The sequence below is a fragment of the Humulus lupulus genome, chromosome X, assembly GCF_963169125.1.
Source record: "Humulus lupulus chromosome X, drHumLupu1.1, whole genome shotgun sequence".
Taxonomy (NCBI): Eukaryota; Viridiplantae; Streptophyta; class Magnoliopsida; order Rosales; family Cannabaceae; genus Humulus; species Humulus lupulus.
The window spans coordinates 43,891,740-43,913,229 of NC_084802.1; the positions used below are offsets into that span (position 1 = coordinate 43,891,740).

The 21,490-nt window shown below is 39.8% G+C and overlaps 1 protein-coding gene across 1 annotated transcript; it reads right to left on the reverse strand.

Moving 5' to 3' along the window:
* Positions 1 to 1,398: 1,398 nt before the first annotated feature.
* On the reverse strand, positions 1,399 to 20,197 carry LOC133805763 (protein DETOXIFICATION 45, chloroplastic-like). The gene is made up of 15 exons (XM_062243921.1): positions 19,979 to 20,197; positions 19,451 to 19,800; positions 5,761 to 5,910; positions 5,506 to 5,648; positions 5,131 to 5,274; positions 4,843 to 5,020; positions 4,408 to 4,544; positions 4,177 to 4,273; positions 3,983 to 4,083; positions 3,529 to 3,692; positions 3,218 to 3,289; positions 2,417 to 2,466; positions 2,204 to 2,336; positions 2,019 to 2,086; positions 1,399 to 1,447 (listed from the first exon to the last, which is right to left on the reverse strand). The coding sequence occupies exons 1-15, from the start codon at positions 20,195 to 20,197 to the stop codon at positions 1,399 to 1,401; spliced, it is 2,055 nt and encodes a 684-aa protein (XP_062099905.1).
* Between the last annotated feature and the right edge of the window lie 1,293 nt (positions 20,198 to 21,490).

Below are 21,490 nucleotides of genomic sequence, written 5' to 3' on the forward strand. Positions count from 1 at the left end.
ATGACCAATCTAAACCTTGAACCAAAATGTTCTATAAACCTTACTTCCCAAGTATTTGGTAAGCTTATAATCCCCAACCCAAGTGTTTATACTCTCAAAATAACCTAGCAGCCTCTGAACTTAGCTTGATGAATGAATAAATGGCTGGGTACTAGGTCCTATTTATAGAGTTCAAGAATGAAAATATCTTCATTTAACTTAAATAAAATAATGGCTTTTTAAGTGAAAAATATTTAAATTATCGTTCAGCAGAGGCTGAAGACTCGGTCAGAAAGATGCTGGACTTATCAAGAGGTTAAAGATTAAAATGGGAACGTTTTCAAAAATATTCAAAAGTATATCAAAGGAGCCGATATATCGCCCGTTGTAGGAGATATATCGCCTGGGCCAGCATGCCCGAGGCTCGTCGAGGTGCTCGTGCGAAGTTACGTGTTTTTCGTATCCCCGTACTGTGATATATTGCCCCTATAGTTGCGATATATCGGCATACGCTGAATATTTAAACACGAAATTGCACATTTTAAGCTTAATTTGAATTGAGTAAATAACCTTGACTAAGTCCTCTAACGTTTTCAAAGCTGCTGACAGACCCTAGGATATTAAAATATTACTCTTAATAAACTTATTCCTAAAAAATACTTAAGTATCATTAAACATACACATGACAAGTGTTACTTTCTTATTGGGTCTAACTAAACATTATAATATAATAAATATCACCATCAATATCAGTCATATTAATCAAACCTTAGATTAAAATTAATATTCTTAAACTATAGGTTAAGCTTAGAAAATCTACAAGTGTTACTATGAGTGTCCAAATAAATCCCGGTCTGAACCATAATCCATAGTCATAAAAATACTACTACTATTACTATTATTACTACTTATCTAACTAGCTAAGTAAAGTTCTTGGACTCTACAGTTTTAAAAGCAAGGGTGGTTACACACAAAATGACATATTTGCATCAAAGCTCAAGTACTGAACAAACACCAAATGAGAAGGGGGGGGGGGGGGGGGGGGAGGATAGGACTACGTGTTGGATAACATAAATTCTGTAAGAACACAGAATTTAGTATCGAATATTATGTGACCAAAATGATAAAAGTAACTGAAAAAAAAAAACCCAGCAAAATGCCAATGGTGACAAGCACCAAATGAACAAATAAAGCAATATCATAATACTACTTTCAACGTGATAATGTTAATGTCACGAAATATAGATTGAAAAAAAAACTATCTAGTATCTAGGGGCTAATTTTTTTTTCTTTCTGATTCTTTGATCCCTGAAAGTTTAAGATCCTTAACTCAGTTGATTAGTAAGAATGACCATAACCAATTAACCAACCAAATCAGAATGCATATGAGACAAAAAAGCACAGAAGAAAATCTTTCTTTCAATCAATATCAGTTTTACCATTCTTAGTAATAGAATAGGAAACATACCTATCATGTTTTGACACAATAAAGCTCCATGACTTAATCGATTTTTAATAAACACATCTTCTCACCAATTTCCAAAAATAAACTACCACTAACTATTATTATTTTACTTATGCCAAATACATAAACCATCAAAAGGAGCATGTGCACAAACCAAAAGTAATTCATAACAACTGTAAGGAAAATGAAGAAGAGGAGAAAAATAAAGCAAGAAATAAAAATAGAAATGTAATACGTGATATGTACTAAAAACCCATTAGTAAAAAAATAAAAATCTTCAAATATATATATACTAAAATAGGGAGACAAATTACTTTGCTAGTTCATATAACCACCAAAATTTTCTTCTTCTTTCAATTTAGTTTGACTCCTTTCCCACTTCGCAAGTAACCATAGAAAAATCATTATTGGATACATATATAATATATGTATATAAATATTCATACATATAATTTTATATAAGCCAAAGTGAAAACCAAAAATTGATTTCATTTCAATTAAAAATAAGGCAAACTTAGTTTTTGACAGCTATTGTCGTCTCCAAAAATGAGGACCTCAAAGTTCAAACACATACCATGTATTGAAACTCAAAGAAATCAGAGAAGCATGTGGCCCCCGTATCTCATCATTGTCATTTTTTATCTGCGTAGAGGCCAAAAGAACATTAAAATACAGAAGAAGAAAAAACAGAATCCATTTAACAAAATAATGATTAGAGACAGAAAAAAAAAACCATTAAATCCCACAGCCCCATCTAACCCAATAGAACAACTTATGAACCTTTCTATTGCAGTGAATCCCATCACCTCTCTCGAAGCCCATCCGTGCCAAGTCTACTGCTTTCAATAAGCCCTTAGTCCTTGGCACTTGCGGGGCTTTAAAAAGTAAAAATCTGCAATCACCAACACTCAACGCTAGAAAATGAAATGAAATGCAGCACAACATTATGAAAGTTGTTTTCGTACCTCTTACAAGTGGACTGCCAACACAGTTTCAGGAGACAGGGCAATCGGGAAAGTAACCTGCAAGAAAAATGGAAAGATAACATAGATTTGGAATTACCAAAAAACAAATATACCAGTCCTTTTGAGCAACATTTATCTAAAACACCTACCAGCGAATCAAAGGCCGCCATTTAGTTCGATGATCCACAAGTGAAAAAAAATAAATAAATAAAGTGAAACGAATCAAAGAGTTCAGTACAGTTAACAAATTCTTTAGGGAAAATAAAATAAAATAGAGAAGATAACATCTTGAATACATCTTTTCCCCTACATTGTTTCACTTTCAAAAAAGAAAAATCAAGTTAAAGTGTATCCAATTAATATGGACTTTAGTACAAGTGAATCAACATATTTGCCTTAGTCATAGGCGTATATGTAGAGACCAAATAAACAATAATCCTATTAATTCAAGCAAAAAAAGTAACATAAAAAGTTTAAAATAAAATAAATCTCATATTAGTTCTAATTAATCCATAAAATCTAACATTTGATGTATTCAATTCCACATCTTTGATAACGTAGTAGAGCGCATAAGATTACTTTTATTACTATATCACAATGAAAACATATTAGTTCATAGACACTGAAAAAATATATAAGACTCAATAAATACATTTATCCAAGATATAATATCCAAAGAGATATTAATGCAACAAATTATTTTGAGATGAAAAATAATATACCATAAAAACTCAATGGGTAGGACATTCAAAAATCTTTAGGTACAAGAAAACTCGATAAATAATTAACACAGAAAAAAAGACCTTACCTTCAGCACATAGTGAGCAATTTCCCTCACTGTCTTATAGTCACCTTTAGACATATAACTTGCAGTCAAAGCCTACAAGTAAACAACTCATAAATCAACAAAGACAAATCATGTGCAGACGCTGACTATGCAGAAAGAAATTTCAACAGATTTAAAACTAAAGTATCCCTCTATTATTGACCAGTATGAGCAAAACAAAAAACAATAATAATAAGCAGAACTTTGCCAAAACTAGTGGTCCAAAACAAGGGCAACTTTAGTAGGATCAAAACATTATAGCCAGCAATATAAGTCAAAGAAAGAGATAATACATGTGCAGATGCACCCAGGGCATCAACCAGAAGCGAAACAACCAACCATACTTGTAAGCATATCTGATGAGCAGCCATTGCAACTGGGCCATAACGACCAGCCATTGATGTCCCCAAAGTCATGGTTGTTAGAACAGCAAGAGTTCTTCCAAGAAGAAAACCACTTATAACATCCCAAAATATATGAAAGAATCAAATAAAAATATAACACCTTAGTTATAACAGGCAAAGAAAAAGGTCAACATGTCTAAAACAGAGAAACAGGTAATATTTTTGCTAAAGAAAAGTAAACTATAAAACAGAACATACTATATATCAACTGACTGGTTATGCTTCAGTCAACTTTTAAGACAAGAAAGCATCTTCATACCAAAGAAGGAAGTTCAATAACATAAGGATTATTTTTATTTTTTTAATATTTTAAGAAAAAAATGAAAAACAAAACCAAATTTACCAGATTTTATGTATCCTCCAAATTGTAATGATCCCATCTTTAGAGGCCGTAGTATTGCTCTTTTATTTAGAAACCATAGCATTAAGAAGGTGACAACATATCTGAAATATAAACATTCGAGCAAGATCTTATGTCAAGGGATTATCACAGCAAAAACTAAAGAAAATTTGCAATGCTAGTCAAAGAACACATACTGAGACACAACTATGGAAATTGTTGCACCAGTTGCACCCATTTGGAAAGAATACATAAGTATGGGAAACAAAATCACGGCTAAAAGATTCCCAATACCTGCATACACAGCACCACATGAACTGACATGAAGAGTGGTTCGACTTTGAAGAAATGGAAAAGAACGCAAGGACAACAAATTGAAGACATAATAGTGACATATCTCACGTACAAGTAATTACAATAACACTTGCCTAGACATAAAACAGGAGTTTTTGTATCCTTAAACCCACGGAAAACTCCTTGAAGAGCCAAAGACACTACAACAGCAGGAGCACCGAGAGCCCTTAGTGAAAGAAAACGATGAGCAGGAGCCCGCATGGGTGAATCCTATTAAGAAACTAATTTTTAGAACTACAACTATTCTTAAATTGAGATTTATATACTTGAAAAAATAAAACTAAAAAATGCCTAAAAGGCCTCCAAAAAGCAAGCAAAATTATCCCCGTCGTTACAAGAATGACATTACCCAATTAAACAAAATACAAGTATATTACGGCAACCAAAAGTATATGGAGTACCTAATAATACTAACAAATATTCATTTATGCGTATATCTTCATGCAGAGATAAAAGAAACCAGATTATTAGCCAATATGCCAAGTATGCTGAGTGTTTAGGGCCTTTCTGATGATATTCCCATGATATTTAGAAACAAGCCAGATCCCAAAGACAAGGCTAAAGCCTCAAAAGTACCAATCATAACAGCTAGAAGTAAAGTTGTGGACACGGATGGTAATTGTTTTCTTTCTGCTATTACATCAAAAGGTCTACTACCATTGCTACTGTTGTTTAGAAAGTGCGTCTCTGCACAGCAATCAGTTCAAAAAATAGAAGGATAGTCATTTCTATCTCAATCTTTAATTTGGAACAATACTTTTCTATACAATAATAAATTACAAGGGCATTAAATTTACCTGAAGCAGAAGAATTATTTTCACTTCTTGAAATGTCTTCAGCAACAAAAGAAGTGGCAACACTGAGAAGAAGAATATTAAATAGCTTTGAAATGTAGTTAAAGATGTTCACAGAAACACCAGCTGAACCCAACTCCAGAGAGCCTAAGAAAAAAGGAAAATGCAGAACATAAGGAATAGTCAAGATATCACCTAGAGTAGACCTAAGGATATCTATAAATTCACTCATGAGACTAAAAGCATTCAGAATTTTACTACAAAGAATTAAGAACAAAATTCCAAAACCATAGAGGAGAAGAAAAATCGTCAGACGAAATCAAAATCTCAGACAATCTAGAGGTAGTGAGAATCTTAAAACGAATCAATGAATCATACCTAATCTACCAATGTAAGCAGTCTCCATAAGCTGTGCTAAAGGATCAAGTGCTTGCCCCGCAATAACAGGTATAGAAAGCATCATTATCTCACGCTTGACATCCGAAGAATGTAATACAACGCTAGGAACTTCTGCCAATTCACTATCATAAAGAGACGAGAACCATTGATGAGTCAAGAAAATGTGTATAAAATGCAGAAGACTTGAAAATTTCATAAAAAAAAAACATATAATATATCAAGCAGTAGTCTTACGAAGCACCATTGCCTCCACCGTCAAGAGAACTCTCATCTTTAAAAACCAATCTTTCATCAATCTCAGATGAACTGGCACCACTATCTAAACTCCTCTGATTACTGACCACGGGGAAACGATTCTTTCTACTATGGGTCACCAACGGATTGAAACATTATTTGTGCCTTCTGACCAAATAGCAGCCCCCAACAATATCTACATGGCCTAACTTCTGCCTACTAGTAAAAGAAACAATCAATAAAAGCCAAAAGAATCCAAAGTTTGAAACTTTCGAACACACTACTTCCATGTCCAAATATTTTTTCTGGTAACAGAACAAAAAAGTGAGCAACCACTAGCCAAGTGAAATCAGATTCTTATATGTTTATTTTGTATCTTATAGGTACACATGTATATTATAGTGTTCAACCAAACCAATGTATATTTCGGGTGGCAAAAATCCAATTGTAAACTGCCCAACTGATCTTAGTTTTTTCTAGTGTGTAAAAATGAGATTGATTACAAAGATCATGACATATATATATATATATTCTCTAAGACATTTTTACTATTCAAACAAACAATCATTTAAAATATGCTTATAATTCTCTGAGACATTTTGTGAAACAAACAATAAGTTCAAAACATCAAATATTCTCTGACACATTTTTCCAAACACTTGTGTGCTTTAAAAATGAAAAGCTGAAAAAAATAAAAGATTTGAAACCAAATTTCCAAATGAATCTTCTCAAGTGGAAACAAGATATTAAGCAATATATAAACCAGTAACCACATCAATTACTCACAAAAATATAAAGTATAAACCCACTGCTCAATTCTATATTATCTATTTCAGCATTCAATCTTCTCAATAATAACTATTTCATCTTTCAATCAATTCGATAATAACAAAGAAAAAGTTGAATACAAAGAAAGAAGAGAGCTGACAGAACCTGTTGGAGGAGTCCCTTCCTGCGCCGCTGCTAGTCAGAGAGAGCGAGCCGAGAGCCTGTTGGAGAAGTCGCCGTCGGTGGGTGCTCTGCTTCCTCCGCTGCTCGGCTTGTTGGACTGTCCGTTGCCGAGAAATATGGAGAGAGAGTGTGAGAGCAGAGGTCGGGGGAGGCCGGAGGTGGAGAGAAAGACACGAGAGGGAAACAAAAAATCAAACAACCCCATTAGATTTATTCCCAAATTAAGCTCGATTAGCATAAAAAACCAATGAACCAGATCAATAACACGTAAAACTATATATCCTTATCTGGCTTTCCAAGACCGAAGAGGAGTGAAACAACCCAATGAATGGAACCCTACTGACAGAGAGATAGAGAAAGACGAAAGAGAGATGGAGGAGATATGAGGGATGGAGGCTGAGATTTGAGGGATGGAGGAGATGTAAGCTCAGATTTGAAGCAGGGATGATGAAACCAAAGATAGAGTTCTGACTTTGCTTAGCCGAAGAAGAAAATGGTGAGTTCGAAATTGGTGTGATTTTTTCTGAAAAAAAAATGTATAAGTGGCAGGCTCCCAAAATATTACTACCTTTTTCATTTGCTACATATATAACATTTACCATAATACTTTTTCATTTCTATTATATTCATGTGTTATGGAAATGGGTATTTGGTGTAGTGGTTGGATTAATAGGGAGCATGAGATACTGATAGGGCCTGGCCCTCGACTGTTGTGTGAGAATATTGAGGCATGTTTATTAGCATCGCCGTGCGTGTACATGAATATTTGGATAATTAATTGCATATTGTGTATGGATGAATGTTTGTTTCATAGCTATTGTGTGATGAGAATGGGGCATGCTTATTAGCAGCCGGTACATGTGGATAAATGCCTATATGTTGATTGTTTGTGTGTGGTTATGTTCCTTTGGTGGATTTTGGAGAAGCTTTTACCCTGTCATCATGGTCTGATTGCCGAGTCGTTGATTGCAGATTGACTTGGATAGCCATGCGTCCAAGAAAATCTACCCGACTAGCCGGCACTAGGTCTGGGACCGAGGGTGATGACCAGGGCCAGATTCCTCCGCCAGTCCTTGAAAACTGGCAGCAACTTATGGCCGATATGCAGGATCGGTTGCAGAGCCAAGATGAGCATATCCGTATTTTATGACAGTAGGCTCCATCAGGGAGTGTTGCCCCTATTGTACCACCTGCAGTGGTACCAGTTGTACAGCCGGGGGAGGTTGGGAACAGACCGTTGTATAAGCGGTTCAGGAAGCAGCAACCCCAATCTTTGAGGGTGGACCGGATCCATTGAAAGTCGAGCAATGGCTGACCATGATTACGACTATTCTAGATTTCATGAGAGTAGAGGGGCATGATAGAGTGGCCTGTGCCACTTATATGTTGAGAGAGGATGCCCGCATTTGGTGGGAAGTGGCATCGTAGACCAGGGATGTTACCGCTTTGAGTTGGGAAGGTTTCAGAGACTTGTTCGGTCAGAAATACTATAATGTTGCCGTCATGGCAGCAAAAGTTAATGAGTTCGTGGGTTTGGTGCAGGGCAATATGACCGTTACTGAATATGCCCTAAAATTTGACAGACTTGCGAAATTTGCACCAGATCTTGTGCCTACTAATGCTGCTAGGCAAGATAGATTTATCATGGGGCTTAATGCTATTATAGCCCGGGATGTTAGGATTACAACGGTACCTGGAGGAACAACTTATGCCCAAGTCGTTGAGAAGGCTCTTACAGCTGAGGAAGCGGAGAACAAGATTTGGAAGGAAAGTGCGGTGAGATACGAGGGCCACAGAGTGGTGCCATCTTATTCGGGGACAGGTAGAGGCAGAGGCCCCACTGACTTCAAGAGAAAGACTCTTGACACTTCGACCGCTGCTGGTCCTAATAAGAGGGGTCGGGGTGGACAGGGTGGTCGTGAGACATGGCGGACCTATCCGAAGTGCCCGAGGTGTAGAAGACGCCATCTGGGCGAGTGTCGGGCCAAGGCTTGCTTTGTGTGCGGAGCAGTGGGGCATCTAAGGAAAGATTGCCCAGCAGTGAAGAAAGGTGAAGCAGGAAAGGTGGATAGCTTGACACCAGCTTGAGTATTCACCTTGACTCAGGCAGAGACCGAGGCTAGTCCCTCGGTAGTGACAGGTCAAATTTCTAGTGCTGACTCTCCTTTTACTGTATTGATTGATTCTGGTGCTACACATTCCTTTATTTCTAGTAAAGTGGTTGATAGATTGTGTAGACCTAGTGAATATTGGACTGCAGGGTTTGAGACTTTATTGCCTACAAGGGAACTGGTAGTTTCTAGGAGATGGATTAGGGAACTGCCAGTGATGGTTGATAGTAGAGAACTTTCGGTGGATCTGATTGAGTTAGATATGGAGGATTTTGATATGATCATAGGGATGGATTGGCTGGTTAGGTATGGAGCTACCATTGACTACAAGAAGAAGATGGTGAATTTTGAGCCTGAGGGCGAGGATCCTTTTGTCTTTGTGGGTGCAGTGTCTGGACCCCGCGTACCCATGATTTCAGCAATGAGAGCTAGGGACTTGTTACAGGGTGGATGTATAGGCTTTCTGGCTAGTGTAGTGGATAATACTAGGGTTATGTCAGCAGGGCTGGGAGAGACCAGATTGGTGTGTGAGTTCTTAGATGTATTTCCTGAGGATTTACCAGGGTTGCCGCCGCGCAGGGAGATTCAGTTTGAGATTGAGTTAGCACCGGGGACAGAACCAGTATCACGGGCACCATATAGGATGGCACCAGCAGAGTTGAAGGAATTGAAGATACAGTTGCAAGAACTTCTGGATTGGGATTCATCATGCCTAGTTATTCTCCATGCGGCACTCCAGTGTTGTTTGTTAAGAAGAAGGACAGGACTTTGAGGATGTGTATAGATTATAGAGAATTGAACAAGTTGACTATCAAGAATAAGTACCCTCTACCAAGGATTGATGACTTATTCGATCAGCTGCAGGGAAAGATGGTGTTCTCAAAGATTGATCTTCTATCTGGTTATCACCAGCTGAGGATCAAAGATGAGGATATACCGAAGACGGCCTTCCGAACACGGTATGGGCACTATGAGTTTTTGGTCATGTCTTTTGGTTTGACCAACGCCCCGGCAGCCTTTATGGATTTGATGAACAGGCTGTTCAGGGACTCCTTGGATCAGTTCGTCATTGTCTTCATCGACGACATCTTAGTTTACTCCAGTTCAGAGGCAGAGCATGAGTAGCATCTTCGACAGGTTTTACAGAGGTTAAGGGAGCATCAGCTATACACCAAGTTTAATAAGTGTGAGTTTTGGTTGCCAGAGGTGACTTTTCTTGGGCATATAGTTAGAGCATAAGAGATTAAGGTGGATCCTTCCAAGGCACAAGCAGTAAGAGATTGGCCGAGGCCAAGGAATGCCTCGGAGGTGCGGAGTTTCCTTAGGTTGGCAGGTTATTACAGACGGTTCGTAGAGGGGTTCTCAAAGATTTCTTCACCAATGAGAGAGTTGACAAGAAAGAATCAGAAGTTTGTTTGGTCAGAGAAGTGTGAGAACAGTTTCCAAGAGTTGAATCGACAGCTTATTTCTGCACCTGTGCTGAGTCTTCCTTCGAAGGAAGGAAAGTTTGTAGTCTACTGTGATGCATCGAGGATGGGTTTAGGCTGTGTGTTGATGCAGAATGAGAAAGTTATAGCTTATGCATAGCTGCAGCTGAAGGAGTATGAACAGCGGTATCCGACTCATGATTTGGAACTAGCAGCAGTGGTATTTGCACTGAAGGTGTGGCGTCATTACTTGTATGGGGAGAAGTGCAAGATATACACTGACCATAAGAGTTAGAAATATTTCTTCACTCAGAAGGATCTGAACATGAGGCAGAGGCGTTGGTTGGAGCTGGTTAAGGATTATGATTGTGATATCCTTTACCACCCTGGGAAGGCCAATGTGGTGGCATATGCATTGAGCCAAAGGGGCCCAGGACAGTTGTATAGTTCCACCTAGATCTCGAGAGAATTAGCTGATGAGATGGCCAGGGCAAAGATAGAACTGGTGGTAGGCCAGTTAGCTAATATTACCTTGCAGTCGACCTTGTTAGAGCGGGTCAAGGAGGGTCAGTTAGTGGATGCGCAGTTGCAGGAAGTTAGGCAGCATGCCTTAGCGGGGACAGCTAAGGATTATTCAGTTTCTGAGACAGGTTTGCTCCGATATCAGGGATGGATATGTGTGCCGGCAGATGAGGGGATTAGACAAGAGATATTGGATGAGTCTCACACTACGCCATACTCACTTCATCCGTGTACCATGAAGATGTATCAAGATATACGAACATTATATTGGTGGCCCGGGATGAAGAAGGATGTGGTAGAGTATGTGGCTAGATGTTTGACATGTCAGCAGGTAAAGGCTGAGCATCAGCGACCAGCGGGATTGCTTCAGCCTTTGGGTATCCCAGAGTGGAAGTGGGAGGACATTACGATGGATTTTGTGGGGGCACTACCCAGGACAGTGGGACTTTATGACTCGGTGTGGGTGATAGTGGACAGATACACCAAGTCAGCTCATTTTCTGCCAGTGAAGTTGACGTACTCAGTGGAACAGTATGCAGAGTTGTATGTGAGGGAGATAGTACATCTCCATGGGGTTCCAAAGTCTATTGTATCTGATCAAGACCCTATCTTCACCTCCAAGTTTTGGGGAGCTCTGCAGAGAGCCATGGGAACTTAGTTTAAGTTTAGCACAGATTTTCATCCTCAGACTGATGGATAGTCTGAGAGGACAATTTAGGTATTGGAGGACATGCTTAGGGCGTGTGTGATTGACTTCGAGGGATCTTGGAGTGAGTATCTTTCGTTGATCGAATTTTCATATAACAACAGTTATCAGTCCACAATTAGAGTGGCTTCTTACGAGATGTTATATGGAAGGAAGTGCAGATCACCCATTCATTGGGATGAGATGGGTGAGAGAAGGTATTTGGGGCCAGACATGGTTCAGCAGACCAATGAGGCTATTGAGAAGATTCGAGCCAGAATGCTTGCATCGCAGAGTAGACAGAAAAGCTACGCTGATCCTAAGCGTAGGGACGTAGAGTTCCAGGTTGGGGACCACGTGTTTCTGCGAGTTTCACCATTGAGAGGGGTGAGGAGATTTGGGGTAAAGGGCAAGTTGAGCCCTCGGTTTGTTGGACCTTTCGAGATTTTAGAAAGGATTGGACAGGGGCTTATAGGTTGGCCTTGCCACCGTCGCTGTGAGGAGTTCATGATGTGTTCCATGTCTCCATGTTGCGGAAGTATGTTTCAGATACGACACATGTGTTGAAGTATGAGGACTTAGAGTTACAGGCAGACTTGTCCTATGAAGAGTGACCAGTTCAGATTTTGGATCGGAAGGACAAAGTCTTACGGAATAAGACAATTCTGTTAGTGAAGGTGTTGTGGAGGAATAGCAAGGTCGAGGAAGCGACCTGGGAGTTAGAGACAGCGATGCGAGATCAGTATCCCGAGCTATTCAGGTAAATTTTGAGGACAAAATTCTCATTAGGAGGGGATAGTTGTAACAACCCAAAATCACTAATATGGCTTAAGGGCCTTGATTAGTGTGCCGGGAGGGCATAATTGGTTTATGTGTGAATTTATTGATTTAATGCATGATTACATGATAAGCATGCTTGTATGATTATATGATTATAAATGTGATTAAATGTTATACTTATGAGAACCACATTATTATGTGGGTAAATATGCAGCAGGCGACTTGAGGCGATCTTAGGGAGCTAGGTAGTGGGAAAGTCACAACGAGGCCTAATGCTTGACTTTGGACAAGTCAAGGGGTATTTCAGGTATCGGGTGGTTATTTAGATTACCGGGTAATGAAAATAAATAATTGGAGATATATTTGAGGTTAGGAAGTCTAGGTGGGAATATTGGGAAATTTTACCATTTTGCCCTCGGGGACGTTTCTGGTACCCCGAGTGTAACACCCCAATTTGCTAATAAGGTTTAGGACCTGGATTAGCGTTCCTGGAGGGCAATAAGTGAATTAACATGATAATATATGAATTTAAATGAATATGTGATTAGAATGCATGTTTAGGTGGAATAAATATGCATGTGGGCCCCATTTGTATGATAGGGGTAAATTGATAATTTTAGCCCGCTGAGGGCATAAATTTGATAATTGTATTATATGATTAGTACCATGTGTGTGTGGTGATATTAATGTGATGCACGTACCGAGACGGTTCTATGGAGCTAATTAGTTTAAAAGTCGCAACGGGATTTTATACCCAGCTCGGGAGGAGCCTAGGGGTATTTTGGGAATTTTGTAAATTGGATTAAGAATAAGTGGTTAATGGTTATTGGTGACTGAGTAACTTGAGTAACCATTGGTAAGTAGTAAGGGTAACAAGTCTAGATGAGAAAGTGGTAGATTTGTAGGATTGGTGAAATGGCATGAGTGCCCTTGAGGTTTAGTTAGGAAATGATCTACTTGGAGGGGTAGAATGGTCTTTTGGCAGGATATAGGAACCTTCAGCTGAGGGAAAAGGGTCATTCACGTTTTACACTTAGGCATATTTCTGTTCTTGCTGAAATTGAAAGAAAACCTAGAGGAGGAAAGGGAAAACTAAGGGCAAATCTCTTGGGATCAAGAAGATAATTAAAGCTAAGGGAACTTGGAGGATTACTCAGTGAATTGAGGTAAGGAAATTTTGTGTATATGTTGTAGAATTTAGCTAAGAGTACCATGGAATTGAGAATTGAGTTATGTGTTTTGTTTGGTAAATTCTTGGGATGGACTGAGGTTAGGTTCAGCAAGTGGTTGTGATTTGAGCTTGGAACTTGATTGGGAAGAGCAGCTCAAAGTTGAATTCTTGATTGAGGTAAGAGTTTTAAGCATGTTTGAATTTTCATATCTGATATGTTTAAGAATCTAGAAGTCTGGTTTACATCTTTCTCAAGTTCTAGTTTGAGTTTTGAAAGCTATTGTTTAAGTTTCTGAAATCTAAAACTCAAGTGTGGATTTTGGGTGTAATTGTGTAATTGAGCTTGTTGTTGAGGTTTATAGGTTTTTAAATGGTTTATTTGGGGTTTTAAACTGATTTTGGGGTTTTGGTATGCATTGGGGTTGAATTAGGAGTGTTTTGGCTCGGGGAAAATGCAAGGGAAAACCCAGATTTCTGGGTTCGCGAAGGGGCTCCGCGGCGCGAGGTTGAATCAGGAGCTGGGGGACTCTCTGACTTGTTGGGTGCCGCGGCCCTCAAGGGTAGCGCCACGGCGCTAGGCTATTATTCAGGACAGGGAATTTTGCATTTTTGGGCATTTTTTCTGGGGGCTCGGGGGATGTTCCCGATACATTGTTTTAGGAATTTGGGGATCCTGAGAGTATGAGATTAGTAACGAGAGGTGGTTTTGGATTGGTTAGTATTAAAGAGTGCTTCAAATGTGTTGTGACTAGGTGTTCGGAGAGGCTCGAGATAGAGGACCGTGCTCGTGACTTTAGTGCATTGTGAAGCTTGAGATACAGGTAAGAAAACTGTAACACCCGTAGAGCAGGGCATGGGCCCATAGTGTTGTTGCAGGGCACGGCCCTAGATTGTATTGTTGTAAGGGTGTAGCCTTGATTGAATTATTGTATGTTTGTATGCTGTTTGAGAATGCTATATGTGGTTATAGCAGAATGAACAGCAAAGGAGCCTGGAACGGCGAAGGGCCGAGAATGACAAAGGCCGAGAATGGCAGTGGGGTCGGGAATTACACTTAGCACATGGAGTGCATATGGTTAGGGTGAGACCCCAATGGATACATGGGATATCCTTACGATGAGGACCGAGATCCCAGGCTTTGGTAATGCATTTGGGACGGCATGGCCGTTTATGTGTGTTTAATCTGATGGACTATCTGTTTATCTGTCAGTTATCTGTTTTGATGGTTGTATGATATGCATATGTTATGTGTTGTGTGAGTTTTCTTGCTGGGCTTCGGCTCACAGGTGCTCTGTGTTGCAGGTAAGGGCAAGGAAAAAGTCAACCAGCCATGAGTATGGAGAGCGTGGGGCGACACGTACATGTTTGGCCTGCCCGACTGCTTTGATTGGGGGCATTTTGAGAAATGGCTGTATTAAACTCTGATTTTGATGGTTAATTACCAGTAAACCTATTTTGGAATTGTAAACACTTTTTTTTTAAACTGTACTTAGGGATCCCAAATATAAGACACTTGAAATTTTCAATGAATTAAAGAATTCTTTAAAGATTACAGCCTTAACTTCTGTTTAATCACACTTTTGTTCTAAAAACCTCGTTTAGCGAGTTAATTGCACATTTTAAACACACTTAGTAACGTCTCTAAGGTAGTAGGGCGTTACACCGAGCCTTAGGATTAACTTAATTGCTTAAGGATAGACTTGATAATATTTTAGAAAACTGTGGAATATAGCAAACCGACCCTCTCTTCCTTTCTCTCTTTCTCTCCCAAAGAAAAACATGGAAACTTAGTGGCTTTGGTAGGAATTCTAAGAATTGAAGCTGGAGTTTAGAGGATTAGCTCAAGGATTATCAAAGGAACTTAATCAAGGTTGAGGTAAGCATTGAATCCCATTTTCTGTGGTTGAAATTCTGTGATTTTGAGTGTGTTCTAAGTGGTTTTTGGGTTTTGGATTTGAAGATTAAATTGAGGCTGGAACCTTGGAAGTTAGGCCAGAAAACTCTTGGAGGATTGGTTCTGCAACTGAGGTAAGCTCTAATTTAAGGTTTAAAGGTTGAATCATAGTGTTTCCATGTCTGGGTTTTGAGTTCTTGAGTTAAAAAGTGTAATGACCCACTAATCTAGACTATTTGGACCATTAACGAAACTATACATAAAACTTACATTTTTACGAAAATACCATAATTTATTGAATAACTTGCAAAATAAGAGTTATTTACAAAGTAAATACCAAAACGGATATGGGATCCCATTGTCTTTAAAACAAAAACATAATTTAAAATAATAAAACATTACATAATTAGTGCGGAAAATACATATAAAAAGACATAAAACCGAAACTACATCCTCGAATCGATTAACGCTCGGCCCCTTGACTCCATTCATCATCGATACACATCCTCCAAGCGCCACGAATCTTACCGCCTCTAAGCTTATTTTCCTGCACATAAACAGAAAGGAGTGAGCCTAATGCCCAGTAAGGAAAATCTAACACAAAGTCATATACATAATTTCATAAGAAAACATAAAGACTTAACATAACACATATAACATACACTTATTCTAATGGCCATTATTACTTGGGGTCCCATAGACTAAACAAGCATATGCCCATGGGATTAGTGGGGTCCTACTAGCTAAGTAGGTCATATGCCCATAACCCATTTGGGGTCTTGTTAGCCATATGGGTCATATGCCCAAGCCTACAAACATACACATATACATATCATAACACATTAATAACATAAAACATATAGATAACATAAGCACATAACATATTAATTCTAGCCTATTTTCCTTACCAAAGTTACCGGGATTATGGACTGAGTTGGGACTTTTGGAACACTCCTAAAACCATAAGAAAGAGTGAGTCTAAGAAAGGAGATGAAATGAAAGAGATGGAAAGACTAAACCATAAAAAAAACATACTTACCGACTTATATGCTTAAGAGCTTGGATTCCCTAACCAAAATAAGAATAAGGTTAGGGGACTGAGTAGAAGGTTTTGAGAAAGGAAATAACATAAAATACAGAAAGAAACTATAGTTTTGGGTTTACCTCAAAGATTGCAAGATCAATCTAACCTCCACCGAAATACTATAGAACTCACTTCCCAAAGTGTTTGATAAGCTTATGATGTTTAAGCTTATAGTTTTTCCCCAAACCAGGTGTTTACACTCTCACACTCACTTAACACTAGCAGCTTCTGAACTTAGAGCAAATGGTGAATAATGGCTGGGTACTAGGTCCTATTTATAGAGTTTGGGAATGAAAATATCTTGATTTTACTTGAATAAAAATAATGGCTTTTTAGGTGAAAATCATTTGAATAATCGTTCAGCAGAGGCTGAAGACTCGTCCAGAAGATGATGGACTGTTGAAGGAGTTTGAATGGCTGAAAGGAAAAGAATTCAAAAGTATTTGAAAACATGCTGGTGGAGGTGATATATCGCCCCCTATAGGCGATATATCGCCTGGACCTTTGTTCCCGAGGCGACCGTGCATCGATTCGTGTTTTCCGTATCTACGTGCTGCGATATATCGCCCCCTATAGCTGCGATATATCGGCATACGCTGAATATTTAAACACGAATTTACACATTTTTAGCTAAGTTTGAATGGAGTAACCAGCCTTGACTAAGCCCCCAACGTACTCAAAGCTGCTGACTGACCCTATAACATTAAAACTTTACCCTTATTTAATTTAATCCTCAAAAATACTTAATCCTTAATTACCATTCAAAACATGTGCTTAAAATCCTATTGGTTGATGTCTAATCCTTATAATATAATAATATAATCCTTAATATCAGTCACATTAATCGAACCTTAGGTTATACTTAATATTCTTAAACTATAGGTTAAACTTATAAAATCTATAAGTACTACTATGAGTGTCCAAATAACTCCCGGTCTGAACCAAAAATCCAAAGTAACAAGGATAACACTAAATATACTATCATACTATTATCTATCTTAGCTAAGTAAAGTTCTTGGACTCTACAAAAAGTTTCAGTGATTGAAGTGGGTTTTTGATGGGTTTCTAGTCTAGGTTTCAGCTGGGTTATGTTGCTGGAATCTTGTGGGAAGTTTTTGGATAATTCAGTTGTGGAATTAGGGTAGTTTTGGGTGAGTTTGCATGAGGTTTGAGAGTTAAAAATTGAGGTTTTTCTGGGTTCGAAGGGGTCGGGCCATGGCATAGTTCTTGGTGAGTCGCGGCCCTTCGAAACTGATGTGTGCTGAGCAAGGAGGGCGGGCCGCGGCATGGTCTAAGTAGGGTCGCGGCCCTTAGCTGTTTTTGGGCATTGGGAGGTCTCTGGTTGGGGCCATGCCGCGGCATGGGTGGCTAATGCCGCAGCCCTTAAGGGATTTTGGGATTTTGAGATTCTAGGCTTGGGAATCTAACCTAGGGTGCTCGGGATTGAATCTTTTACCATGTTTGGTGAAGTTCAATGTTCCGGAGACTAGAGCTTTGTCTAGAAGCTCATTTAAGATTGTTGATGGTATCCTTTATCTTTGTTGTGACTAGGTGCTAAGCTAGGGCTCGGGGATCAGATCGCACTCAAGGAGCATCGCTCGTAACTAGTTCACTTGGAAGCCAAAGGTAAGAAAACTGCACCTGGTTGTGTATTTGTAATGGGACTAAGGGTTCCCTAATATGTATGCATTGAAAAGGATGGTATTATGCCATGTAAATAGTAAACCAACGGCCTAAGAGTGCCAAAGGTTACACTTGCGCACAGGGGACGGCTCGACCACTGGTAGCCGAGGACGGCTTAATATGCACTGAGCTCGGTTTAAGCGGGCCAGAGTCAGTGGGGTAAACAGAGGGTACGGCCTAAGTTGTCGGCCCTAGTTATTATGTGATTTGACTGTTATTAATGATTGGTTGCATCTTTGATTCTGATTACATGCTATGTGATTAATGTGGAATGTTAAGTGGTTGATCATGCTTGATGAATTATTCTCTTGATATGATTGTTGAGATGTGTAATATGTTTTCTTGATGGGCCTTGGCTCACGGGTTCTACGTGGTGTAGGTAAAGGCAAAGGAAAACTTGATCAGCCCTAACTTGGAGAGCTCTGTGAGTGGAATGTACATGACCAGCTGCTCAGCCGCCACGGTTGAGAGAGGATAACAGGAACAGAAAAGCTATAAATGTCTGTTTTTCCTTAGAGTGGCTGACGGTAGTTTGTATTTTGGAAATTTTGTAAACTAACCTTTAAACATTGTTCCTTGTTGGGATCCCATATGTAAATTTGTTTAAGTATATGAAATGTATCTTTTGAGACCAAAACCATTTTATCCTTAGCACATTTATGTTTTAGTGACACGTTTTGACTAAATGACTTGATTAGCAAGTCCTGCACCTTTATAAGTACACAGTGTAGCGGTCCTGGCTATCCAGGGCATTACATAAAGCTCCTCGATCACTTAGGGGGCATATAAGGTATCTAGTAAGCAAAGCATATCGAAAGGTATGTAAAAACATGAGCAAAATAAGTGAAAGCATGCTAGGGTTCTTAGAGTATTTTTCAAAATTTTGTTAAAACAAACCAAAGTACTATGCTAAGTTCGCTCATGCGAACAGATGTTGTAATAAAATGCAAATATATTATAATGTTGAAGCGTATCCTTTTACACCGCGAGCAGTCGCTGCTCGGATGTAATTGTTCAATTAAAAGTAAAAGATGCCCATGCAGCAATAAATATTCCACTGGAAAATAAATGTCTTTACATCACGACCTGTGGGCCGTGTACTTGAAAAATTAAAAGAAAAAAAATATTGCAGACTACGAGGCTAGAGGATCTTGAGGGGTGTCCTGGTCAATGACATATGTAGCTTCACTGTCCTCCCCGTCCAAGATAGCACCAAGGAGATTTCGGGCGAGGTAGGTACCCTTGCCCTCTCCTCTTCTGCCAGTCGAGCAACGCAACGGGCTATCTCGGCATGCCTTGTGCGATCGAGAAGGTAGCTGAAGTCAGCCCCTTAGTTGTGTTTCCAGAAGTCATAAAAACACTTACTCATGGCATTCTTGTACCTTTCCAAATTGCTGGCATTGGCCTGTTCAAGCTTCTCGATATGACCCTCCAAGGTTGTAGTCTCTTGTCTACTCGCAGCCAACTCCTGCTCAAGCTTTTTAGCCTCGCAGTAGTTAATGCGGTTGGAATCCTTGAACTGGTCTCTTCGCTCGACGGCCTTATCCAGAGCATTCTGCTTCTCCCTTAGCTCCGTAGCCAGCTTATTCTTCTCCTCGAGCACCGCCTCAAGCTGCTCAGCGTATTTTGCTTCGGCAGCTTTGAGTTCTTCAATGTGTCGTTGCTCCAAAGTCCTGGACTGCTTAGTGGCGGCACCCGAGCGGAGCCGACCAACAGTAAGGGTTAGAATTTTCTGCGATCAGAGCAAAGATTAGACTAACTATAGAATATAAAGGGGGATGTCTCCATAGAAAAAGATAACTTACACTGGCAAACTCATTCAATGCGCGGGTTAGGATCTAGTCGACGTCCATTGTCTCAATCGAAGCCATCGCCTCTCTGCAATGATCGTGCTTCAAAAATTTTATGACCCTGTCTTTGATCAATCTTAAGGCGCAACTTGATATGTCGCCCCCAATGGAAGCAGGACCAGCCTGCTGAGTCTGGTCAGTTGGGGCCGGTGGAGACAGTGACGACCCGACAGGAGTAGAGGGAGTCTGCTGCTCGAGAGGAGAAAGAGGTGGTGTATCATTGGTTGAGGGTTCATCTGTCGGGGGTCCTGCAGCGCGGGCTTTCTTGGCCTGAAGCATTTTACTGGTTTCCCCAGGATGCCTCTTGCTCGTTTTCTTTTTGCTCGAGGGAGCTTTGGTAGCCTCAGGGGCACTGTATATGTCGAACACATTGTAATGCCCTGGATAGCCAAGACCGCTACACTGTGTACTTATAAAGGTGCAAGACTTGCTAATCAAGTCATTAATTTAAAAATGTGTCACTAAACATGTATGAACTAGGGTTAAAAAGGTTTTGGTCTCAAAAGTTTCACTTTATATAATTAATAAGTTATATACATGGGATCCCAAAAGAAACAGAGTTTAAAAGTTGAATTACAGACTCCCCAAAATACAAACAACTGTCAGCCATACTAAGGCAAAATGAACAATTTCTAGGTCTCGCGTCCCTGCCTAAACCTCAACCGTGGCGGCTGAGCAGCTAGCCATGTACATTCCACTCGCAGAGCTCTCCAAATCAAGACTGATCAAGTTTTCCCTTGCCTTTACCTGCACCACGTAGCACCCGTGAGCCAAGGCCTAGCAAGAAAACTTGATGTGCAACACAAACAACAATAACAGATAGTAAATTCACTAAGCATGAACTCTCATCAAATAATCCACATTAACCATTTAGTATATATTCAGAATCAAGGATGCAATCAGTCACTTATAACACTCAAATCACATAATAATCAGGGCCGACAACTTAGGCCGCACCCTCTGTTTATTCCACTGACTCCGGCCCGCTTAAATCGAGCTCAGTGCATAATAAGCTCTCCTCGGCTACCAGTGGCCAAGTCGCGCCCTATGCGCTAGTGTAACCCTTGGCACTCTTAGGCCGTTGGTTCACTGATTAGTTTGCATGGCATAATACCATCCTTTCAAGCATACACAATAAGGAACCCTTAGTCCCATTACAAATATACAACCAGGTGCAGTTTTCTTACCTTTGATCTTTGCGGTTACTGATTACGAGCAACGCTACTCAAGAACGATCCATTCCCGAGCCCTAGCTTTTATCACCTAGTCACAACCAAGGTGTAGGGTTCCATTAATATTCAAATAAGGGTTTCTGGATACAAAACTAACTTCCGGGAATCCAAATTCCACCAAGCACGGTGGTGAAATCGATCCCGAGCACTCTAGGCTAGATTCCCATGCTTTAATGCCTTAAACGTTCAAGTATGCATCTAAGGATTGCGACCCTTGAAGCCTAGCCACGACCCTACCCTAAAACAGAATCCAAGGCCTCCCTGAAAGAAGACACGCGTCGCGGCCCTTGCTTTGGGTGGCGCGGCGCTCACCCCTGGGCGAGCCCTCCTGGCTCATCTT